The sequence below is a fragment of the Dipteris shenzhenensis genome, chromosome 18, assembly GCF_047967505.1.
Source record: "Dipteris shenzhenensis isolate YYH24624 ecotype China chromosome 18, Dip_SZ_1.0, whole genome shotgun sequence".
Lineage (NCBI taxonomy): Eukaryota > Viridiplantae > Streptophyta > Polypodiopsida > Gleicheniales > Dipteridaceae > Dipteris > Dipteris shenzhenensis.
The window spans coordinates 17,636,610-17,655,689 of NC_141613.1; the positions used below are offsets into that span (position 1 = coordinate 17,636,610).

The window sequence follows — 19,080 nt, forward strand, 5'->3', positions numbered from 1 at the left end:
ATTATTTATATTAAATTGGAAACTTAAAAGATATTATACTCGATATCCAAAGACAATTTATAATAACTCATCAATTATTGAGAGCCTCCGAGCAAAAATTGCACAACAAAAGACAGTTTATGAAAACTAACAACTCAGTAATTGTTGAGAGCCTCAAGGAGAAAAAATTGAACAAAAGAGATTACATTTATAACGAATTAGCAATTGTTGAGAGCCTTAGAGCCCAAAAGGTTGCGTCCGATGATGATAACCACTCATTCATCACTAAGTGGTTATGAGCCTCATTGAGAAAGAGTTGCAAAGAGGATATTTGTATAACTCAGTATTGCCAATTGCTAATAGATCACTATACATTCTCACAAAGGTTAGCCCAGCTTGTGCATCCAAAGTTTTGGGGAGCCGATGGAGATGACAAAGATCATGCACAAATTCAAGACTTAGAACCTGGCCCCACCACCAACATGAAAAACTTTGCTATGAAATTCCTAAGCCCTTCATCAACATCTCCAGGGAATCCATAGAGCACAATCATAAAGAGGCCAACTCTATGCATGCCATACAAGGTGGCGACATGGAGATGAGGGAGGAATAGATGGAGATCTTCAATACATTCCACAAGATCATCCATTTCAAGTCTTGGTGAGTGCAACACAATGACCTTGTACAAGAAAGAAAACAAGATTGGGATCACATTATATCGAGGGGGTAGCAATGTTGGCTACATTTCTTGCAGTTCTTGGCATGGTAGAAAGAGCGGGTGAGCAGTGGAGCAGAAGAGTAGGAAAGCGGATGAGCAGAGGAGAGTTGGAGGAGCATGGAGCAAGGTAGCCAATCAAGGGTGGATGAGAGCTAGAGTAGGAAGCATGGAGCAAAGTAGTAGAGTAGGGGTGGATGAGAGCATAGTAGCCAAATCATGTGGGCCATCGTCAAATAGTAACAATGGCACTCTAATATTAATGATCTGCCTTATTTGAGCCACCACAATGACTGGAGACTTGGTGGTTCCATCCAAATAATCATGAACCATCAAGCCACCTTAAATTAATCAAAATATGAGCAAGTGTGGTGATTGGAGGCTAGGTGGTGCCATCCAAATAATTATGAGCCATCTTAATAATCCACCTTAAATTAATCAAAATCTAATCCAGAGCAGGCCTGATGGTGCCATCCATATAATCATGAGCCATCTTCAGTAAATCAAAATTTTCAACAGCCATTAATTAGTTGCATGCCTGGCTGCTCGGGTAGTGTTGTATATTGCAGACATTCTTTGCCATGCAAAGCTTCATCAAAAGACCTTTAAAAATAGTAAAATTTAGCCCTCATTAAAGGTGAGGGCACCGTGGTGATTGGGACTAGATTGCTTGTTTTGCCCCAAAAAATAATTGCCAACATGCAAGTCCATCCAATTATAGAATCATGAGCCACTATTTTATCTCAGGTGACTATAATTGTGAATTATTTGGTCCCAAAAATAATCACATACAAGACCATGCAATCACATACCACTGTAGTGACTAGTAAACATATGCAAGCATATGCAACCACATGCAAGCTCATGCAATGACATTCCACTAATACTAGATTACCCATGTCAAGTGGTGTTGTCCAAATAATCATGAAGGAGCCACCATACTAGTGATTGTAGTTAAGTGGGAATTAAATCACATACATGCCAGAATATATTGCTTGTTTTGCTCCAAAAATAATCTCTGGCATGCAATCCCATCCATGTTATAGAATCATAAGCCGCTATTTAATATCATGCCACCACGGCAGCTAGTAATTAACTCCACTAAAAAATAATCAAGAATTCTTTTGCCCCAAAAATAATCGCATGCAAGTCCAACATGTAGTCATATGCCATCGTAGTGATTGGTAATTAACATCAGGAAATCCAATTAATCATGAAGGAGCTACCATGGTAGTGACTGGTGGTAATTAGAATGCATGCATCCTAGTGCATTGTATGGATGGGCAAGATTGCCCATTTTGGGTGGTGCTGTCTAAATAATCACATGAAGGAGCTGCCATGCTAGTGATTGGCAATTAGGTGGTAATTATATAAGCCCAATCAAAATTCGAGTCACCAATTATTCACCTGCCACCTGTCCAAAAAATCATCAAGGCACCATCGCAGTGGCTTCTAATTAACTGCACTCTACCTAATTTTGGTAGAAAAAAACATGGTTTAGCTACCTCAAACAACCACCATTGCACAATGGATCCCCTCCGAAACATGTGATCCTAATCCATTTTCGTCGTCACAGGCGATCCAAGAGCATCTCACACAATCTTTCCTCCCCTAGTCTTGAAGTTGTGGCATATAAGAGCTCCTCATATAGTGTTAGAAAGCCTGATTTCCATTCTCTCTCCAACTTTACCAAGTCGATAGATGAAGTTGGATGCATTGTCTATCAATGCAAAAAGATTAACATCAATGAAAGCATGATTGAAAAGGTACTAGGCATTCCTAGAGTTGATTTGCAAGCACAATTCTTGGAGAAATCATGGAAAAGATGTTTGGCAAATCTATGACAAAGACACTAGTGTCATGGGGGAAATTGGCAAGGCCCGTCTTGAATTGCTTATCTTGCAAGCTAGCGGTGAAATTATGAAGCAAAAATTTTGGGATGTATTAAACCAAGTGCTATATAAGCTCCCTCAGCTTAGGGCTCTCATACGATAGTACCCATCTCTTTTTCTCCGATCCTTCAACATTAACATGTTCAAATCTCCTTCATTTTAAAGGAGTAGGGTTGTCTTCCCTCATTTCATTTGGATAGACATCATATTGTCTCTTCTTCAGATAACAATCGATGCATGTGCCACGAAAGTGCATTCAATGTGGTGCCACTTACAGTCTCCCTTTGGATAGACTATTTGCTCCAATAGAGACCTTAGGCTATAAATCTTGGTCTCCCTCGCAACACATAATCCGGATCCAGGTGACCTATACATGCACATTCATCTGCGAGACATGGGCATCTATCTCTATAGAGCAATGCTCCAACACGACCAAATCTCAAGTCATTCAAAGCTTGCCAAGCCAAGTCAAAGTCTGTCTATGTTGTACAACAGCACACATTCCCACCTTTGAGATTCCTCACATACCAGGGCTTGCAATGCTCAAAAGCTCCTTTTCCCAATCAAAAGGTTAGGGTTTTGAGTCGTAAACTTCTAATAAAACTCCTCCTACTCTCCTAGCATGTAGGAAATAAATTTTGTCGAAACAAAAAAACAGTCTAATTAGCTAATTAAACTAATCAAGCTACTAGAAAGAGAAACAATATCACTACTAGAAAACAAAACAATTTCAACCACTAGGCTGGTTTAGGACAAACACATAACTATACCAACTTGGTGTTTCGACCACCGGGCTGGTTTAGGATAATCACACTACTAATTATACTAACCAAGCTACTAGAAAACAATACAATTGAACAACTAAACACAATCATATTAACTAGCTAAATTATATACTAGTAGTAAAATAAACTAATTTAACTACTACAAACCATAGCAATTTCAACCACCGGGCTTGTCATCAATTATTTTGGTTGTGTAATATATTTATGTTTATTTTTTGTTCAAACACACTAGTTCTAGCCAATCACATAACTCCTCTTTAGCTCAGGGATATATTGCATGATGTTCCAACCATTGGGCTAGTTTAGGACAATCGCATAGGTCCAAGTTAGCCTGGTTACTAGTATATGATCTAAACCAGCCCAAAATTTAAACTTAAATAATTTAACTACTATGAAACACAACAATTTCATCCAATCATCAAGCTAGTCATCAATTATTTTCGTTTGTGTAATATATTTCTATTTCAGCCACGGTGGTTTATGATAATCACATAACTCCTATTTGATCTAAGCTAGCTCAATGATATTTCCATGATTTTCCAACCATCATGCTAGTTAAGGACAATCACATTAAGTCTAAGCCAGCTTGGTTTAGAACTGAATTAGTACATGACCTGAACTAGCCCAAAAATTAATTTTTAAATACTAGGAAACACATCATTTTCAATCACCGGGCTCATTTAGGACAATCACATTAAGCTAGCATAGCTTAGAAATTAAACAATTAAACAATTCCAAAACCCATTAACCGGCACCACCGGACTAGTGAAATATATTACTGTTCAACCATGCTGGTTTATGACAATCACATAACTTGTGTTTGCCCTATACTAGCAAGGTGATATATTGCATGATGTTCCAACCACTCGGCTTGTTTAGGAAAATCATATTATCCAAGCCAGCCCAGTTTAGAAATTAAGTTAAATGATTAAACTATTCAAAAACTCATTTACATAAAACTAGTGGGATGGTTTAGGCAACCACTAACCCGCATTGAATCAAGCATGCCTATGATGTGCTTGTCGCATTGCTTGCATCCCGTTTGCTTTTTGTAGATGTCCTTATTTTTTGGAAAAACTCTTGTATTCTTGTGCCAGAACGTTGTCACTCAATCAATAACTTTCACACTTAGGTTGTCTCTCCTTTTCTTGCATTCTGTTGAAGCCCAAACACTTCTCGGATCGGGATGATCCTACATTGCTTCCTCTCTGCATCCAACTGGTGGAGCTATGTTGGTCCTTCTGATTGACAACATATTTGACATTGTGCACCCAAGCTGTTCTCCTTTGTTTTAGATGATACCAACATAGCCAATATCGCCCTCTTTGCAATTAGCCGATTAACAACATCTTCGACATTGTGCACCCAAGCTATTCTCCTTTGTCTTAGAGGATACCAACATAGCCAATATATTGCCCTCTTTGCAGTTAGCTGATCTAATCTGTACACCCCTTTCATTTCCTATAGGCCATTTCTCAGGTTAGAGAGCATTGTCTCTTTGACGTGTATCTCTCGAGGTGTTGGTAGGGTTGTCACTCTTCAAATTTTAGGATGCAGGCTAAAGCTTGTGAAGACTCGATACTAGTGTTCATTTGAATGGCCTGATGTTGCTACCTCGAATGCTTCCAACAAATGTGAGACCACAACTCATTTTCTTCACTCCGATGGTGATGATTGAATGTGTGCATATGCAACTACTTCTCGTTATTACTTTGCAAGGAGTCTTCTTTCTTCTCGTTTTTTCTCCCTCCGCAAATGTTGCAAAAGTGTCTTCCGTTTACGTTTTGATAACATGCCATTTCTTTCGTCGCCCCATAATTTGTTCTTGGTGCCTTGACCAAGATTTTTAGCTTTTCTATCTCACAACCTCTGTCTGGTTGGCTTGCAAGCCATGTCGAGCTGCATCTTGCCATTGATGCCATGAAGACGATTAGTGAACCACCTCCCAGAACAAAGACTAGCTAGCTTGTGAGGTAAGCAAAGAATAGAAGACAACTTACTAAGTAAGGAAGATAATGCCAAACCAAAAGAATGAGGTCACATCGAGCTGACTCTGCATGGGGTAAGTTGCAAGGCGAAAGCAGGAGAATGTACTTTGCAGGGTTGCAGGACACGAGTATGCACTTTAATATTCGAAGATTTGCAGGCGAGAGGTGAAAAAATTCAAAAGTACATGGGGATAGCAAAGTTTTTAGCTGTCATCATTTCCCCCCTCCAACAATATATGCCAACAAAATTGAATATACCGGTCGCCCTCAAGCAAGTGCAATGTGGCCCAAGTTGCTTCAAAATACAAATAGGCCAAAGGCCACGCTATCGGATTTGATGTTGTATATTATGAAATGCAATGGCTTTTGACATGCTTATGAACCATATAGCAAGCAACTGCATGGAAAATGAACCAATTTAAAATTGTAAATAGTGTTGGATTTAGTAAAAGGTCTTTACATATGCACAAATTGCACATTTTTAAATTGTTCCATTCTAGGGTTAATCTAGATACTAATTTCACCAACTATTAATGTTTAAAGACCACCATGCGATAGTCCCACTATTTTGGATTCCAAATTTTCTATCCATTTTGGTTTTCAAAAAATCAAGAAAAAGTTATGGAGCGTATCCTTGAATGGGTATGAAAAGATTTAGCACAACATTGGAGGCCCCTTAAACCATACCTAAGGTTCTCAATTAGGTGTGTCCTTGGGTTGAGAAGAAGCTCACGTAGTGTAGTTTTAAATGATTACTTAATTGCATGTATGTGCAGAACAAAACTTTGATGTTTTTTAATTAATTATTATATCCTATACTCTTTAGGATACTTGCTTCGCCTATAACATAGCACTTGCAATGCTTTACCGGTCTCATTTCAAATCTTTATTCCATATTTTTTTGGTCTTGTGTTCAAGATTGGAATGTGTACTAGACTTTAAGACAAATTTCGTCGAATTCCGTTGAGTAATGAATAAGGTATGGGTCAGGCAAGATACCTATATAAAAAAAATGGCCTAAAAATCACCAAAAATGGCTACACCCAAGTAAACATTGACCCTTGTCCAATATGTTAAAAAGGTCATGTTTAATCAAGGACATGGCCTTCATTCAATAAATTTTGGCTAATCATACCAAGCTAATAGGAATTTAATTACCACCAAGAAGAAATCTAACATCTATGAAATCTACCTACACACACACACACACACATTCATAAATCTAGATCTATATATCTATTTATTTAAAATTTTAACTAAACAAAGAGAAGTATAAGTGCAAATGAAGAACTAAAAATAATTCACTCTCAACACAAAACTATACTTAACCACTTGATATTAGTCACAAAAACCTAAAAAATTGCCAAATTGCTGAAAACATCTACCAATACATTTTTATTGAGACATTAATATAGGAACGATGCCCATATGACCATGCAGCAGTCGTGTATCTGAACACACCAAAACTAAGCTTGACTAGCAAACGAGTATATTACAAAGAGAGAACAAAAGACTTCAAAATATCCTAGATGCCTAACATACATAACTCTAATGCTAGTACAATTATCAAAGACCATAGGTACACAAATAAATTAAGAAGATCCTCAAAGACAATAGATATCTAAACATAAACAAACACCTATATGTACTTGAGTAATCATAAATAATAAGAAATAAATACATATAAGCTAAGTTACATTAATTCGTTCGTTTTTTTTTCTAATTCGAAAAAAACGCTTGAATTCACGCTTTTTACGATTTAAAACGCTTGAACTGTTTTTTTCCATTTGATTCATACGAATAAGTTATTCATACAAATAAGTGATTATTCGTACAAATAACTTTATTTGTATGAATAATTGCTGGTTATTCATACGAATAAACACAATATAAACAGAGAACCATTCTCCTTATTGGTATTCGTACGAATACTACCACCTGCCTTCCTTACCGCCTCACTTACCTACTTGCTAGCCTTGCTACCTCTTGATTGCTTATGGTACCTCCTAGTTTATCTTACCTACCTCACCCACCTTTCATAGGTACCTTCTTCGCCCTTGTCTACGATGACTGGCACTTATCTCTCTTGCAAGAGTTGTGTGTTGCAGTATTTTTTTATTAATTACTATTTGTTTTGTTTTGTGTTTTAGATTGGCACTCATCTCTCTTGCGAGAGTTGCATGTTGCGGTATTTTTTTATTAATTAATTTTTATTTTGTATTGTGTTTTAGTAGCACTCATCTCTCTTGCATGCTACAGTCTTTTTTTTAAATTAATGTTTGTTTTGATTTATGTTTGAGACTGGCACTCATCTCTCTTGCAAGAGTTGTGTGTTGCAGTTTAAATTTCTATGTGAATATTTGTTTTTTATCTGAGGCTGGCACTCATATGTCTTGAGAGAGTTGTGTGTTGCAATCTCAGATTTGATAGACATGTTTGCTTGTAGGATCTCTTGGTTTGACACTCATCTCTCTTATGAGAGATGTGTGATGCAGTCTAAGCTTAGCGATGTTTTCATAGATGCTTATTCTAACACTCATCTCTCTCTTGAGAGTTGTGTGATGCAATCTAAGTTTAGAGATGTTTTCATAGACACTTATTTTGGCACTCATCTCTCTCTTGAGAGTTGTGTGATGCAGTCTAAGTTTGATATCATGCGATGTGCTCATAGACACTTAGTCTGGCACTCAATTGTCCCTTGATAGTTGTGTGTTGCAATTGAAGCCTAGTGTTAGATGTGAAGACCACGGTTAATCAGTGTTACACACTCAGTGTCACACAATAACTAGATTTTTTGTGATTTGATTTAATTGTTATTGCTTGCTCAGGATTTTTAATTGTACCTGGCACTGAATTCTTTTTTAAATTCTGTGTTGCAGCTTGTTGCATACTAGATGGCTCATGCGGGTGAGAAGAGAAAGTCTCACCATCCTAATCTTAGTCGAGCTCAGAGAAAGGTGCTGGAAAATGAGAATGTGCACTTCTTAATGAATGTTGATTACGACATCATTGAGACGGCTTTCAACAATAGTGAAAGCGGTATACAAAATTTGTCTAGGACCATGGCAGAGCGTGAAGTGAGGACCCTACATGAACGATTTCCATATATATTTCCAGCAGAATCTGTAGATCAATTCATGCACCACTTCACCTTGGAGAGTCGATGATGCCTTGGTCAAATAGATCAAGACATCACCTCTAGTGACATGAAGTGGTAGGGTCCCACTGTAGAAGCTAGGGTCGCATACATTAAGAATGCCTTGTCCGTGACATCTTGCATCGATGTGTGGATTGGAACGATAAGCATCACCTGTCAGGAACAAGAAAGGGACGTCCTATGGAGCGCAAGCGAGCAAGAGCAGAGACCAGAGAGCCCATGTCTCTAAGGCCTCGCATGTTAACTCCCCAGGCACATAGTGACCTTATTGACTTTGCAACGTTTGCCATACCCTTCGTCAGTAGGGTGTTATTGCCGAGGACTTACAAGCTCGCCTTGCATCTCAAGCCAAAGAGATTGAGGACTTGCAAGCACGCATATAAATGTTGGAGGCTGAGCTTGCATGCTACAGAGATGCTTTTGGGGACTTGGATGCTGCTAAGGATATTGACACATTTGATTTTGAGGACCTCACCAATCTAGATTCTCAGGCTGCAAGACCAAGCACTCAGGGAATGGCAAACGTGGGACCTAGTACATCTGGCCCATTTGTGCACTATTTGGTAATACAAACCGATCGTACTTCATACATAACTCTATAAAGTTCATCTTGAAATATAATGATCCGGATTAAGTGCATAATGTGGATTAATGTAGTTTAAATGGTTAGAATTAATTAAGTGGTTTAAGTGGACTAAGTGGTTTAAATGTATGTCTATCATGTGTAAGAACATCATGCTTTCCTTCTCTCTTTCTCTCACCGCTTCTCTCGAGATCTTTTTCTTATAAGTTCATATGCAGAATTTATTGTGAATAGATTATGCTTTGCAAACAATTCATGATGCATGATGTAAAATGCAAAGTGAATGGACATGAGTTAACTGCAATTCAGGCCATCCAAGCTTGGATATTGATACTATAGTACTGTTCAAAAAAATTATTTTAACGTTTTTAATATTAAGGGCAATCCTAAAGCTCAATTGGGATAGGATCTTAAATTTCCCAAAAGTCATATAAATATTGGGATTTTCAAATGAAAATTGTATATTAGTAAATGCAACCTCGAATCCCAATCCTAATCCCGATTTACAATGAAGTGCCCTTCAAGCAATCTTAACTAGTTGCTTCCTTCTTTAGAGCTTGTTCACGTGATTAGTCTGGTTGCAAACCTTTGGTTTTTTTTGCAAAACCTTGCTGCCATAATGTGTACTTGTGGCTAGTAGTTTGTTGACCAGAGAGACAAGTTCTGAGGGTTCTAGAGGGCAATGTGCACTAGTGACTACTTGTAGGTTAATGATGAGACTTGGTTGCTGCTTGAGCCCGTGGCTGGGAGGGGAGGTAAGCCTAGAAACTGAAGTGTCATCATAACCCCAAAAACCAAGCCGGTGAATGTTCGAGATGAGGGACGGCACACTTGTCGAAGTTTTGATTCGATTGAGCAATCTGATTTTAGGGGTGGGGGCCCCTTCAAGTAGAAGATATTCTCAAGCAATGTGCCAATGGATTCATGCCCCATGCAGGTGATGAAATCCAAGTTGTTAGAGAAGCAAGGCTTGGGGGTAGCACTCGTTCTTTCGAGGAGGGGCTATAATTCGATCTCAGAGAAGCATTGCTTCCATTCGCTTGCAGAAATTTGCTGCTCAATATCTGAGTGTGGCACTAAGAAATGATGGTTAGTGTAACTCTTGTGGTTGGTGTGTCGTGATCGTAGATGCATGATGACCCCATGAGGGAAGTGCCTTATGGCTTGACGTTAAAAAATTCTTCTTACCAATCTTTTGAAACCGCAGCCCTCGCGTGAACAGCCTCTTGTAAGAATGAATAGCTTGCATTTGCATGATTCATCTTTGGCTTGCTGCTGTTGATGGATGATTCATCTCTGGCTGAATTCATTCAATGCATGATTTGATGTCGGTCGTCCCCAATTCATGTCGTCGTCCTGTTTGTTTTTGAGGCCTCTAGTTCGACAAATGTTTTTGTTAAAAATCACATCCTCTTTAAAAAGATTGGGCATTAAATGCCGCAAAACATTCGTCAGTTCGAGCCGATGTCTGTAAGAGCAGTTGAAGTGGAGCTGATTGATATGCTAGAAAAGGAATCTATAGAAGTGCTTAGCATGTAGAGGAAATACGTTTTTCTGTGTGTGCGAGAGAGAGAGAAGGAGAGAGAGAGAGAGAGAGGTTGCTAGGAGAGTCAAAGCATATGAAGGAAGCTACGTGCTTGGAGGAGCTTGCACATGCAAATGGACAAAGACCAACTCGGCCTTTAGAGTCCTCGATGGGACTGTTTGGTGCAGGCAGTAGGATTGGATTCTTGGCTGGAGGCAGACTGCGTGCAGAGATGGGGAGGCAAACTGTGAGCAGGACTCAAGAGAGTAGAGTCCTTCTTACAAGCTAGTAATTCGCATGAGCAGAAGGAGAGCTCAAAGAATTACAAGAGGGGGGTTGCTCTACCATTCAATTGTTGAGAGTTCATGCTTAACATCATGTGATCATGTGTGCATAGCACTATCATGTGATCATATGTGCATAGCACTAACCCAATAGAGTGCTATAAAGGAAAGGGTCTAACCCTAAGCCTAAATGGGTTTGTATATATTCTACATTTTTAATTAAATCTAGTCTACAGGTAGTCATTTGTGGTGTGCTCTCTAGCTATGCCCTGTCTTCCTCATCTCCACTCTTCTCTTGGATACCTCCCTTGCCTTCCATTGAGGCATTGAAATCCGCTTATAAGAGTTTGAGAAAGTGATTGAGCAATTGGAGAAAAATTCTTTTCATTCAGTTCTTTTTCGAGGCCATCCAAGAACATTAGCCCTACTGAATGCCAAGTCCTCCCCTGAGGAATACCAATCGAAGCCATGTTGCCTTCTCTCATCAGGCTTGTAAGTCTCCATATCGCCTCACCTTCGCCCCGGCCACAGGTCTCGCTTCCCCAGCTCACTCTTGTGAGAAAGAGGGAGTGGAGCAATAATCCGCCAGGACACAAGCTTTATGATCCTCAAACCCGTCGCAACAGAGTGTGCTCGTGCAAAACTTTTCGGCTCGCCCTCTTCGACGTACATTAATCAGTTCTGCTCTTATTCATTGAAGTCTCGAGCATTGCAACACTTGTGCAGGTTGAATTACAAACATGTTAAAAGGTGGCCTGCAAGAAGCCATGGAATCAACGGGGGGCGAATGCAAATGCAAACCGGCGTTATCAAATTCTGGAGAGCCTGGCTTCTAGCACGGTCCGGCCACAAGCTGTAGTAGAAGTGGATACACAACCACCGCCAGAGGGGAGTGGTTGCGAGATGTTGAGCTTAGAGGAGACACTCAGTTTCCTGGACCGGATGGCTGATCTGCCTTCGGTTAACGACTTTCTCTTCGTCTTGCAGAAGTGCAGGAAAACAAAAAATCTTGCTTGTGGCAAGCGTGTGCATGCGCACATTTGCAATAATGCGCTGGAACCTCATAGAATTGTCGGGAACCACGTTGTGCCTTTCTTCATGGACAGTGGAAGCGTGTCTGATGCTCAGCATGTTTTCAACAGGTTACTTCATCGGAGCGAACATTCATGGACTTCTCTCATCTTAGGCCGTATCCAATGTGGGCAAACGCAGGATGCTCTAGACCTGTACCAGAAAATGCACGAGGAGGGTGTACATCCTAGCAGCTATACGCTTATGGCCCTTCTAAAAGCTTGTTCATTGCTGAAAAACGTAGAAAGAGGTAGAGAAGTACATGCTGAGATTGTACAAAGGGGTGTTGGAGGAGACCTTTTTGTCAGCAGCTCCCTTGTTGACATGTATGCCAAATGTGGCTCCCTTTCAGAGGCACAGGAAGTCTTTGACGAGCTGCCAATTCGAAATGTTGTGTCATGGACCACACTAATTGCAGGATATGCTGAATATGGAGATGGTCAAGAAGCGCTAAAACATTATGAACAGATGCAACTGGACAACATCTCTCCAAATGCGGTCACATTTGTTTGTGTCCTAAAAGCTTGTGGCGGAATTGGAGGCATTGCAAAGGGCCGAGAAATACATGCTGAGATCTCACGGAAGGGGTTTGTAGGAGATCCTTTGGTCGGCAACACTTTGGTTGACATGTATGCCAAATGTGGTTCTGTTTCAGAGGCCCAGGAAGTCTTTGACAAGCTGGCTGTTCGAGATGTTGTGTCATGGAACACACTTATTGGAGGGTATGCTGAACATGGACCTGGTCAGGAGGCGTTGAAATGTTTTGAACAGATGCAACTAGAAGGTGTGTCTCCGGATGTTGTCACATTTGTTTGTACCTTAAAAGCTTGTGGCAGCATTGGAGCCATAGGCAAAGGCCAAGAAATACACATGGAGATCTCAAAAAAGGGATTTGGAAAAGATCTTTTTGTCAGCAACTCATTGATTGACATGTATACCAAATGTGGCTCACTTTCAGAGGCACGGGAAGTTTTTGACAAGTTACCAGTTCAAAGTTTAGTGTCATGGGCTGCACTGATTGCAGGGTATGCTGAATACGGACCTGGTCAGGAAGCACTGAAATGTTTTGAACAGATGCAATCGGAGGGCATCTTTCCTGATGCAGTCACACATGTTTATGTTTTGAAAGCTTGTAGCAACATAAGAGCCATAGGCAAGGGCCGAGAAATACATAATGAGATCGTACAAAAAGGACATGAAAGAGACCTTTTTGTTGGGAATGCATTGGTCGACATGTATGCCAAATATGGTTCACTTTCAGAGGCACTGAATGTCTTTGACAGACTGCCAGGTCATGATATTGTGTCATGGAATGCACTAGTTGCAGGTTATGCTGAACATGGGCCTGGTCAAGAAGCGCTTAAATGTTTCGAACACTTACAATTAGAGGGTGTCTCTCCAGATGCTGTCACATTTGTTTTTGTCTTGAAAGCTTGTGGCAACACAGGAGCCATAAGTAAGGGCCAAGAAATTCACGCTGAGATTGCACGAAAGGGATTTGGAAGAAATCATTATGTTGGCAACACTTTGGTTGACATGTATGCTAAATGTGGCTGTGTTTTAGAGGCACAGGAAGTCTTTGACAAGCTGCCAGTTCGAGATGTTATATCATGGGCAGCACTAATTGCAGGATATGCTGAGCATGGACCTGCTTACCAAGCACTTCAACTTTTTGAACAGATGCAACAGGATGGTCTCTCTCCAGATAATGTCACATTTGTTTGTGTCTTGAAGGCTTGTGGCAGTTTAGGAGCATCCGCCAAAGGCCAAGAACTTCACAAAGATATCACACAGAAGGGGTTTGGAAAGGATCCCTTTGTTGGCAGCACTTTGGTGGACATGTATGCCAAATGTGGCTCACTTTCAGAGGCACTGGGAGTCTTTTGTGAGCTGCCAGTTCGAGATGTTGTGTCATGGGCTGCACTTATTGTGGGATATGCTGAACATGGACCTGGCCAGAAAGCACTAGAATGTTTTGAGTTGATGCAACTGGATGGCATCTCTCCTAATGCTGTCACCTTTGCTTCTGTGTTGAAAGCTTGTGGCAGCATAGGAGCTTTGTGCAAGGGCCGAGAAATACATAATGAGATTGCAGAGACAGGATTTGGAAGCAATTGTTTTGTCGGCAATGCTCTGATTGACATGTATTGTAAATGTGGTGCACCTGCAGATGCTCAAGGAGTATTTAACAAGCTGCCAATTCGAGATGTTGTGTCATGGAGCGCAATGATAAAAGGATATGGGATGAACCATGAGGGTAACCTGGCTGTGCAATGTTTTAAAGACATGCAAGAACAGGGTGTGAAGCCTGATGCGATCACTTTCACCTGTCTTTTTACTGCATGCAGCCATACAAATCTGGTATATGAAGGCAAAGAGTATTACAAAGTGATGATCAAAGACTATGCCATTACTCCAACACCAGATCACTATAATTGTATGGTTGATCTTCTTGCAAGATCAGGACATCTGTATGAGGCAGATAAATTTATTGATAGCATGCAGTGTCGTCCATCTGAATTTATGTGGACAGCATTGCTCAGTGCCTGCAAAACTTATGGGGAAGCAGATCTAGGACTCAGATGCTTTCAGCAGCTTGCCCAGGTGAATCCAGAATCTGCTGCTTCATATTTGCTCATGGCAAATATCTATGCTAGTGCTGGCAATTGGGATGATGCATGTAGAGTAGAGGAGCGGAGGAGACATGCAGGGGCAAAGAAAAAGCTTGCAAATGCTGTGATAGGGGTGCACAAGAAGGTGCACGAGTTTGTGGTAGGTATCAATCAGAGTGTGGACATTTCAGTAATTTTAGAAATCTTGAGTTCACGATTGAAGTGGGAAGGGTATGTGCCACAACTGGATCTAGTCTTCGAGACTTAACTCTTATCAGGTGAAGATGTGCCAGTATGTGAACATGCAGAGAATTGATGTTGTCATCATATCATATGGACAAAGGCTGTGTGAGTGGGGAAAAGAAAGCAAGAAAAAAAGCAATAAAACATAATGTCTGGGCGAGGCAAAAAGATTCAGTTGTGGAAAAACACTCACAGTGTAAGCAAGATCATAACACGGGATTTTGTGAGTGCAATGATCCTCGCAATGCAGCAGGGTTAAAAGATAGGAGATCATCTACTGCACGTATTATTGCAATATTGAGGCAGGCTGTTTCTTCAGCTTGTCCTTGAGCCATCAGGCAGGATTCATTTCGTGGATTATGATTTTAGTCTATATTTGGAAGTTCAAGGTTTCCTTTTTCGCGGACAGCTGTTGCCGCTGCTTTTCATTTTGATCTGGCATTGAAGGCTTATTGATATCGTCAATGCTTTTGGCTGGTTTTTATTTTTGATGCTTTTCTGCCAAAGGTGAATCTGCAGTGCAACACTTGACCATGATGAGCACCATCGAGGAAAAAATGATTTAGATTGGATCTATTTTGGAAGAACCGCTGTTTAAAGAGTCCTTTGAAGCCTGCTCCATCACATGAAAACATCAACGTTGCAGTTCTTGCAAGAGAATCAAATTAAGTCTGATTCAGGAAATCAGGAGGAATGGGGGAGATGGAAATAATATACATGGAGGTGTAGTGCCAAAAATGGCATGTATTACGTTCACAAGACGAGAATAGTCAAGGGTCAAGTTCTCAGGGTTATGGCCTTCAATATCCAAATCAATTGATTTTCAACAGCAGTGGCATGATAATCAGGAACAAAACATATAAGATACAAGTGTGAATTATGGTGTAAATCCTTTGAAGCCTGCCCCATCACATGAAAACGTCAACGTTGCAGTTCTTGCAAGAGAATCAAATTAAGTATGATTCAGGAAATCAGGAGGAATGGGGGAGATGGAAATAATATACATGGAGGTGTAGTGCAAAAACTGGACAGTATTATGTTCACAAGACCAGAAAAATCAAGGATCAAGTTCTCGAATTGGGGCGGGGGGTGGCTGAGAGGTCGGGAGGAGGCTGATCAGGGATATCATAGAGTGTGCGTGCGTAGGTGTGCCAGAGGAAAGTGTCCGTGAAGGGGGAGGGGGATCGGCGTTCTAGGAATTTCCTCCAGAAATCCTTGGAGTTGCTACTAAACAGAATATTCAGTAGCGTATCCTCATTCTGGCGCAGGAAGGCTAGCTTCTTGCGACGGACTAGTCGACGATAATCCCTGGTGAGACGTGGGTTGGCCCTAGCGTTTCGCTGGGTTGTGAGTCGGAGTGTGCGGCGTAATGCTTTGCACTTGTCATCATACCATCTGTTGCAAGGGGTGGAGCCAGCGGGTGGAGGGCGGGTGGACCGAGTAGTGGAAGGAAAGATGTGGCGGGCTGCATTGTGGAGGGAGTGGGTGATAAGGGTGGCTCGGTGATCTAGAGAGGGTATGGTGTCTATGTGTCTGAGGAGGGAGGCTAGGTGGGCTGAGTAATCAGGTGAGAGGTTATGATCGAAGTGTATATCATGATAGGTAGTGTAGTGCGGGGTGTGGCTGGGAGGGGCTCGGGACGCAAGTATATGAAAGAACAGGTAAGTGTGATCGGCTCTTGGGGGTAAGGGTGCAGTGCGGAAGTCAGTGATCTGTGGGGCTAAAGCAAGAGATCCCAGAATGTAGTCGACGACACTGGCTCCTCCGCCATGTGGGAAACATGTGAAACCAGAGGAGGCAGGCCACCGGTCTAGTCCATTGTAGATGACCAGATCATGTATACGTCCAAGGTCCAAAAGAGCCTGCCCATACCCAGTAACGGGAGTGCGACTATCAGCCGAGGAGCGGGGGAAGCCCGAGTCCTCTATGTCCATCTCAGGTAATAGGACCGGATCTGAGTGGAAGTCCAGGAGTGATGTCTGACGTGCACTTGTCCTTGCGTTGAAATCCCCAACTAGGAGGACCTCTCCGCATCTAGAGAACTCCACAATGTCTGAGTAGAGATCTAGATAGGGGGATACCCCCGTATCCTCGCGAAGCATCCGTGCGAAATGTGATGTCTCAGGAGGAAAGTAGCAGACTGCAATAAAGAGGTCGCGTGTGGAGGGGCGTCGGAATCGGAGCCATAGGTAACGGGCATGGACATCCCGTCTAACCACGGATGTCAAGCTCGTGAGCGCTGAACGAAGGAGTACTGCAACTCCGCCTGATTCTCGGAACCTCCCAGTATATCTGGTCTCCTCACGGAATACTGACTCCCAGGTATAGCCACTGACCGAGGGGAGAGGGCGCTCGGGGCTCTCATGTGTCTCTGTATAGAAAACGATGTCGCGTCCGGTGTATGACTCTGAGAAGTTCCCAGGGTCAGACCATAGGGTACCATTACAGTTCCATATGGTGCATGCCAAGGGTACTGTGTGCTGAGTCTGAATCTCATAGACCATGTCTCCCTATTTGGGGGGGGAGTCTGCTACCGTGTCTGGAGTACCGGTGGGGCTCGGCGGCGGGGGCCAACTAACAGGCGGCCATCTCGGATGACAGCCCACTTCCCCTCTTGACGGGCTACATCTCGCTACTGAAGCAGGGTGCGCCGCTCTTCCACCTGCATAGGTGTGAGATCCTCATCCATGAAGATAGTAGGGTGGTCCCGTAGTGTAGCACGCTGCCTGAGTGCTGCAAGTCGAGCCTGAATATCCCTGAATCGGATGATGAGTGGCTGTGGGCGCGTGGGGTCCCATCTTGTGCGCCATGCATGCTCGATCCCATGCTCGACAAGGCCGAGGGTAGAGGTCACAAAAGCAGTCGCGTCCGCTAAGGGGGTGAGTGAATCTGCGCGGGGGATACCTCGTACTCGGATGTTGAGAGCCTTACTGGCCCTCTGTTCCTGCTCGGCAATGGTGGCTGAGACTGCTGCTTTGGGTGCCCGTCTCGCAACGTCCACCCATCTGGTAGTCTCCGCAATAGCAGTCTAGATAGTAGCGATCCGCTCCTCTACCTCTGGTGTAGTGCGCGGGGCCGCTGTGACTGTAGCAGTGAGAGAGAGAACCTCCTGACGGAGGTGAGTGATCTCATGGCGCACGCTCTGAATAAGCTGGTCTTGTGCTACGGTATGATCCCGTAGTCGATGTAGCTCCGTAAAGATGTAATCTATCGTCTCAGGTGGGACCCGAGAGGGTGCGAACTGGGACATGGCGTATGGCTGTGGGGGCGTGGGTGATAGGCTGGCTGTATATGGCAGAGGAGTGGAGAAAGGCTGCTGGGTGAGGGGAAGGGGGGACATAAGAGTGGTGGAGACAGAAGGGAGCTGTGTGGGGGGTGAGGAACTGTGACCCTCTCCTGTGGGGGGCAGGCTGAGTGGTACAGTGGTGGGGGGGCAGTGATTGGAGTAGAGATGATGGCTGCAGGAGAAAGAACTGCATTGGTGTCCATTGCACCCGATGTTTTCAGGGCTGGTTGGCTGTCAATTGCTAATCCACTCCTGGGGATGCGCTTTGTGATCTCTCCCACAATTGGCTTCGGAGACTGTTTGGGTTTGTGGGCCATTGTAGGACTTGTTCAAGTGCACGATTTCCAGGGGAGGCAGATCTTGTTCAGCATTGTTGTAGGGGTGCGCAGGCCTGCGCAAGGCCAGTGGCAAGCCAAGGCTTGCAGCAGACAAGGGCCCTCAGACCACGGGAAGGCTACGGGAGGGGGTGGGGCAGAGGCTACGGGAGCGGGAGGTGGTGCAGAGGCTGCGGGAGGGGGGGGAGTAGAGTGGAGCTACGGGAGGGGGGGGCAGAGTAGAGCTACGGAAGGGGGGCAGAGTAGAGCTACAGGAGAGGGGGGGCACACTAGAACTACGGGAGGGGGGGGGCACAGTGTGGCTGAGCGAGTGTGGCTGAGCGGCGGGGAGGGGGGGGGGGCTGCGTGGTGGGGAGGGGCTGAGCGGCTGGGAGGGGGAGGGCTGAGCGGCGGGGAGGGGGAGGGCTATGTGGAGGGAGGGCTGAGAAGCGGGGAGGGGGAGGGCTACGTGGAGGGAGGGCTGAGAAGCGGGGAGGGGGAGGGCTGCATGGCGGGGAGGGGCTGAGCGGCGAGGAGGGGGATAGCTGAGCGGCGGGGAGGGGGAGGGCTACGTGGAGGGGGGGCTGAGCGGCGAGGAGGGGGAGGGCTGAGCGGCGGGGAGGGGGGGCTGAGCGGCGGTGAGGGG

General features: G+C 43.4%; 1 protein-coding gene across 1 annotated transcript; it reads left to right on the forward strand.

Moving 5' to 3' along the window:
* Nucleotides 1–11,284: 11,284 nt before the first annotated feature.
* Nucleotides 11,285–15,902, forward strand: LOC147890885 (pentatricopeptide repeat-containing protein At3g16610-like). The gene has a single exon (XM_087389675.1). The coding sequence runs from the start codon at nucleotides 11,812–11,814 to the stop codon at nucleotides 14,857–14,859; it is 3,048 nt and encodes a 1,015-aa protein (XP_087245801.1). The 5' UTR covers nucleotides 11,285–11,811; the 3' UTR covers nucleotides 14,860–15,902.
* Nucleotides 15,903–19,080: the final 3,178 nt, after the last annotated feature.

Excerpts from the sequence above, each read along its gene's own strand:
- LOC147890885 (XM_087389675.1), top strand. The coding sequence starts at position 11,812 with ATGTTGAGCTTAGAGGAGACACTCAGTTTCCTGGACCGGATGGCTGAT.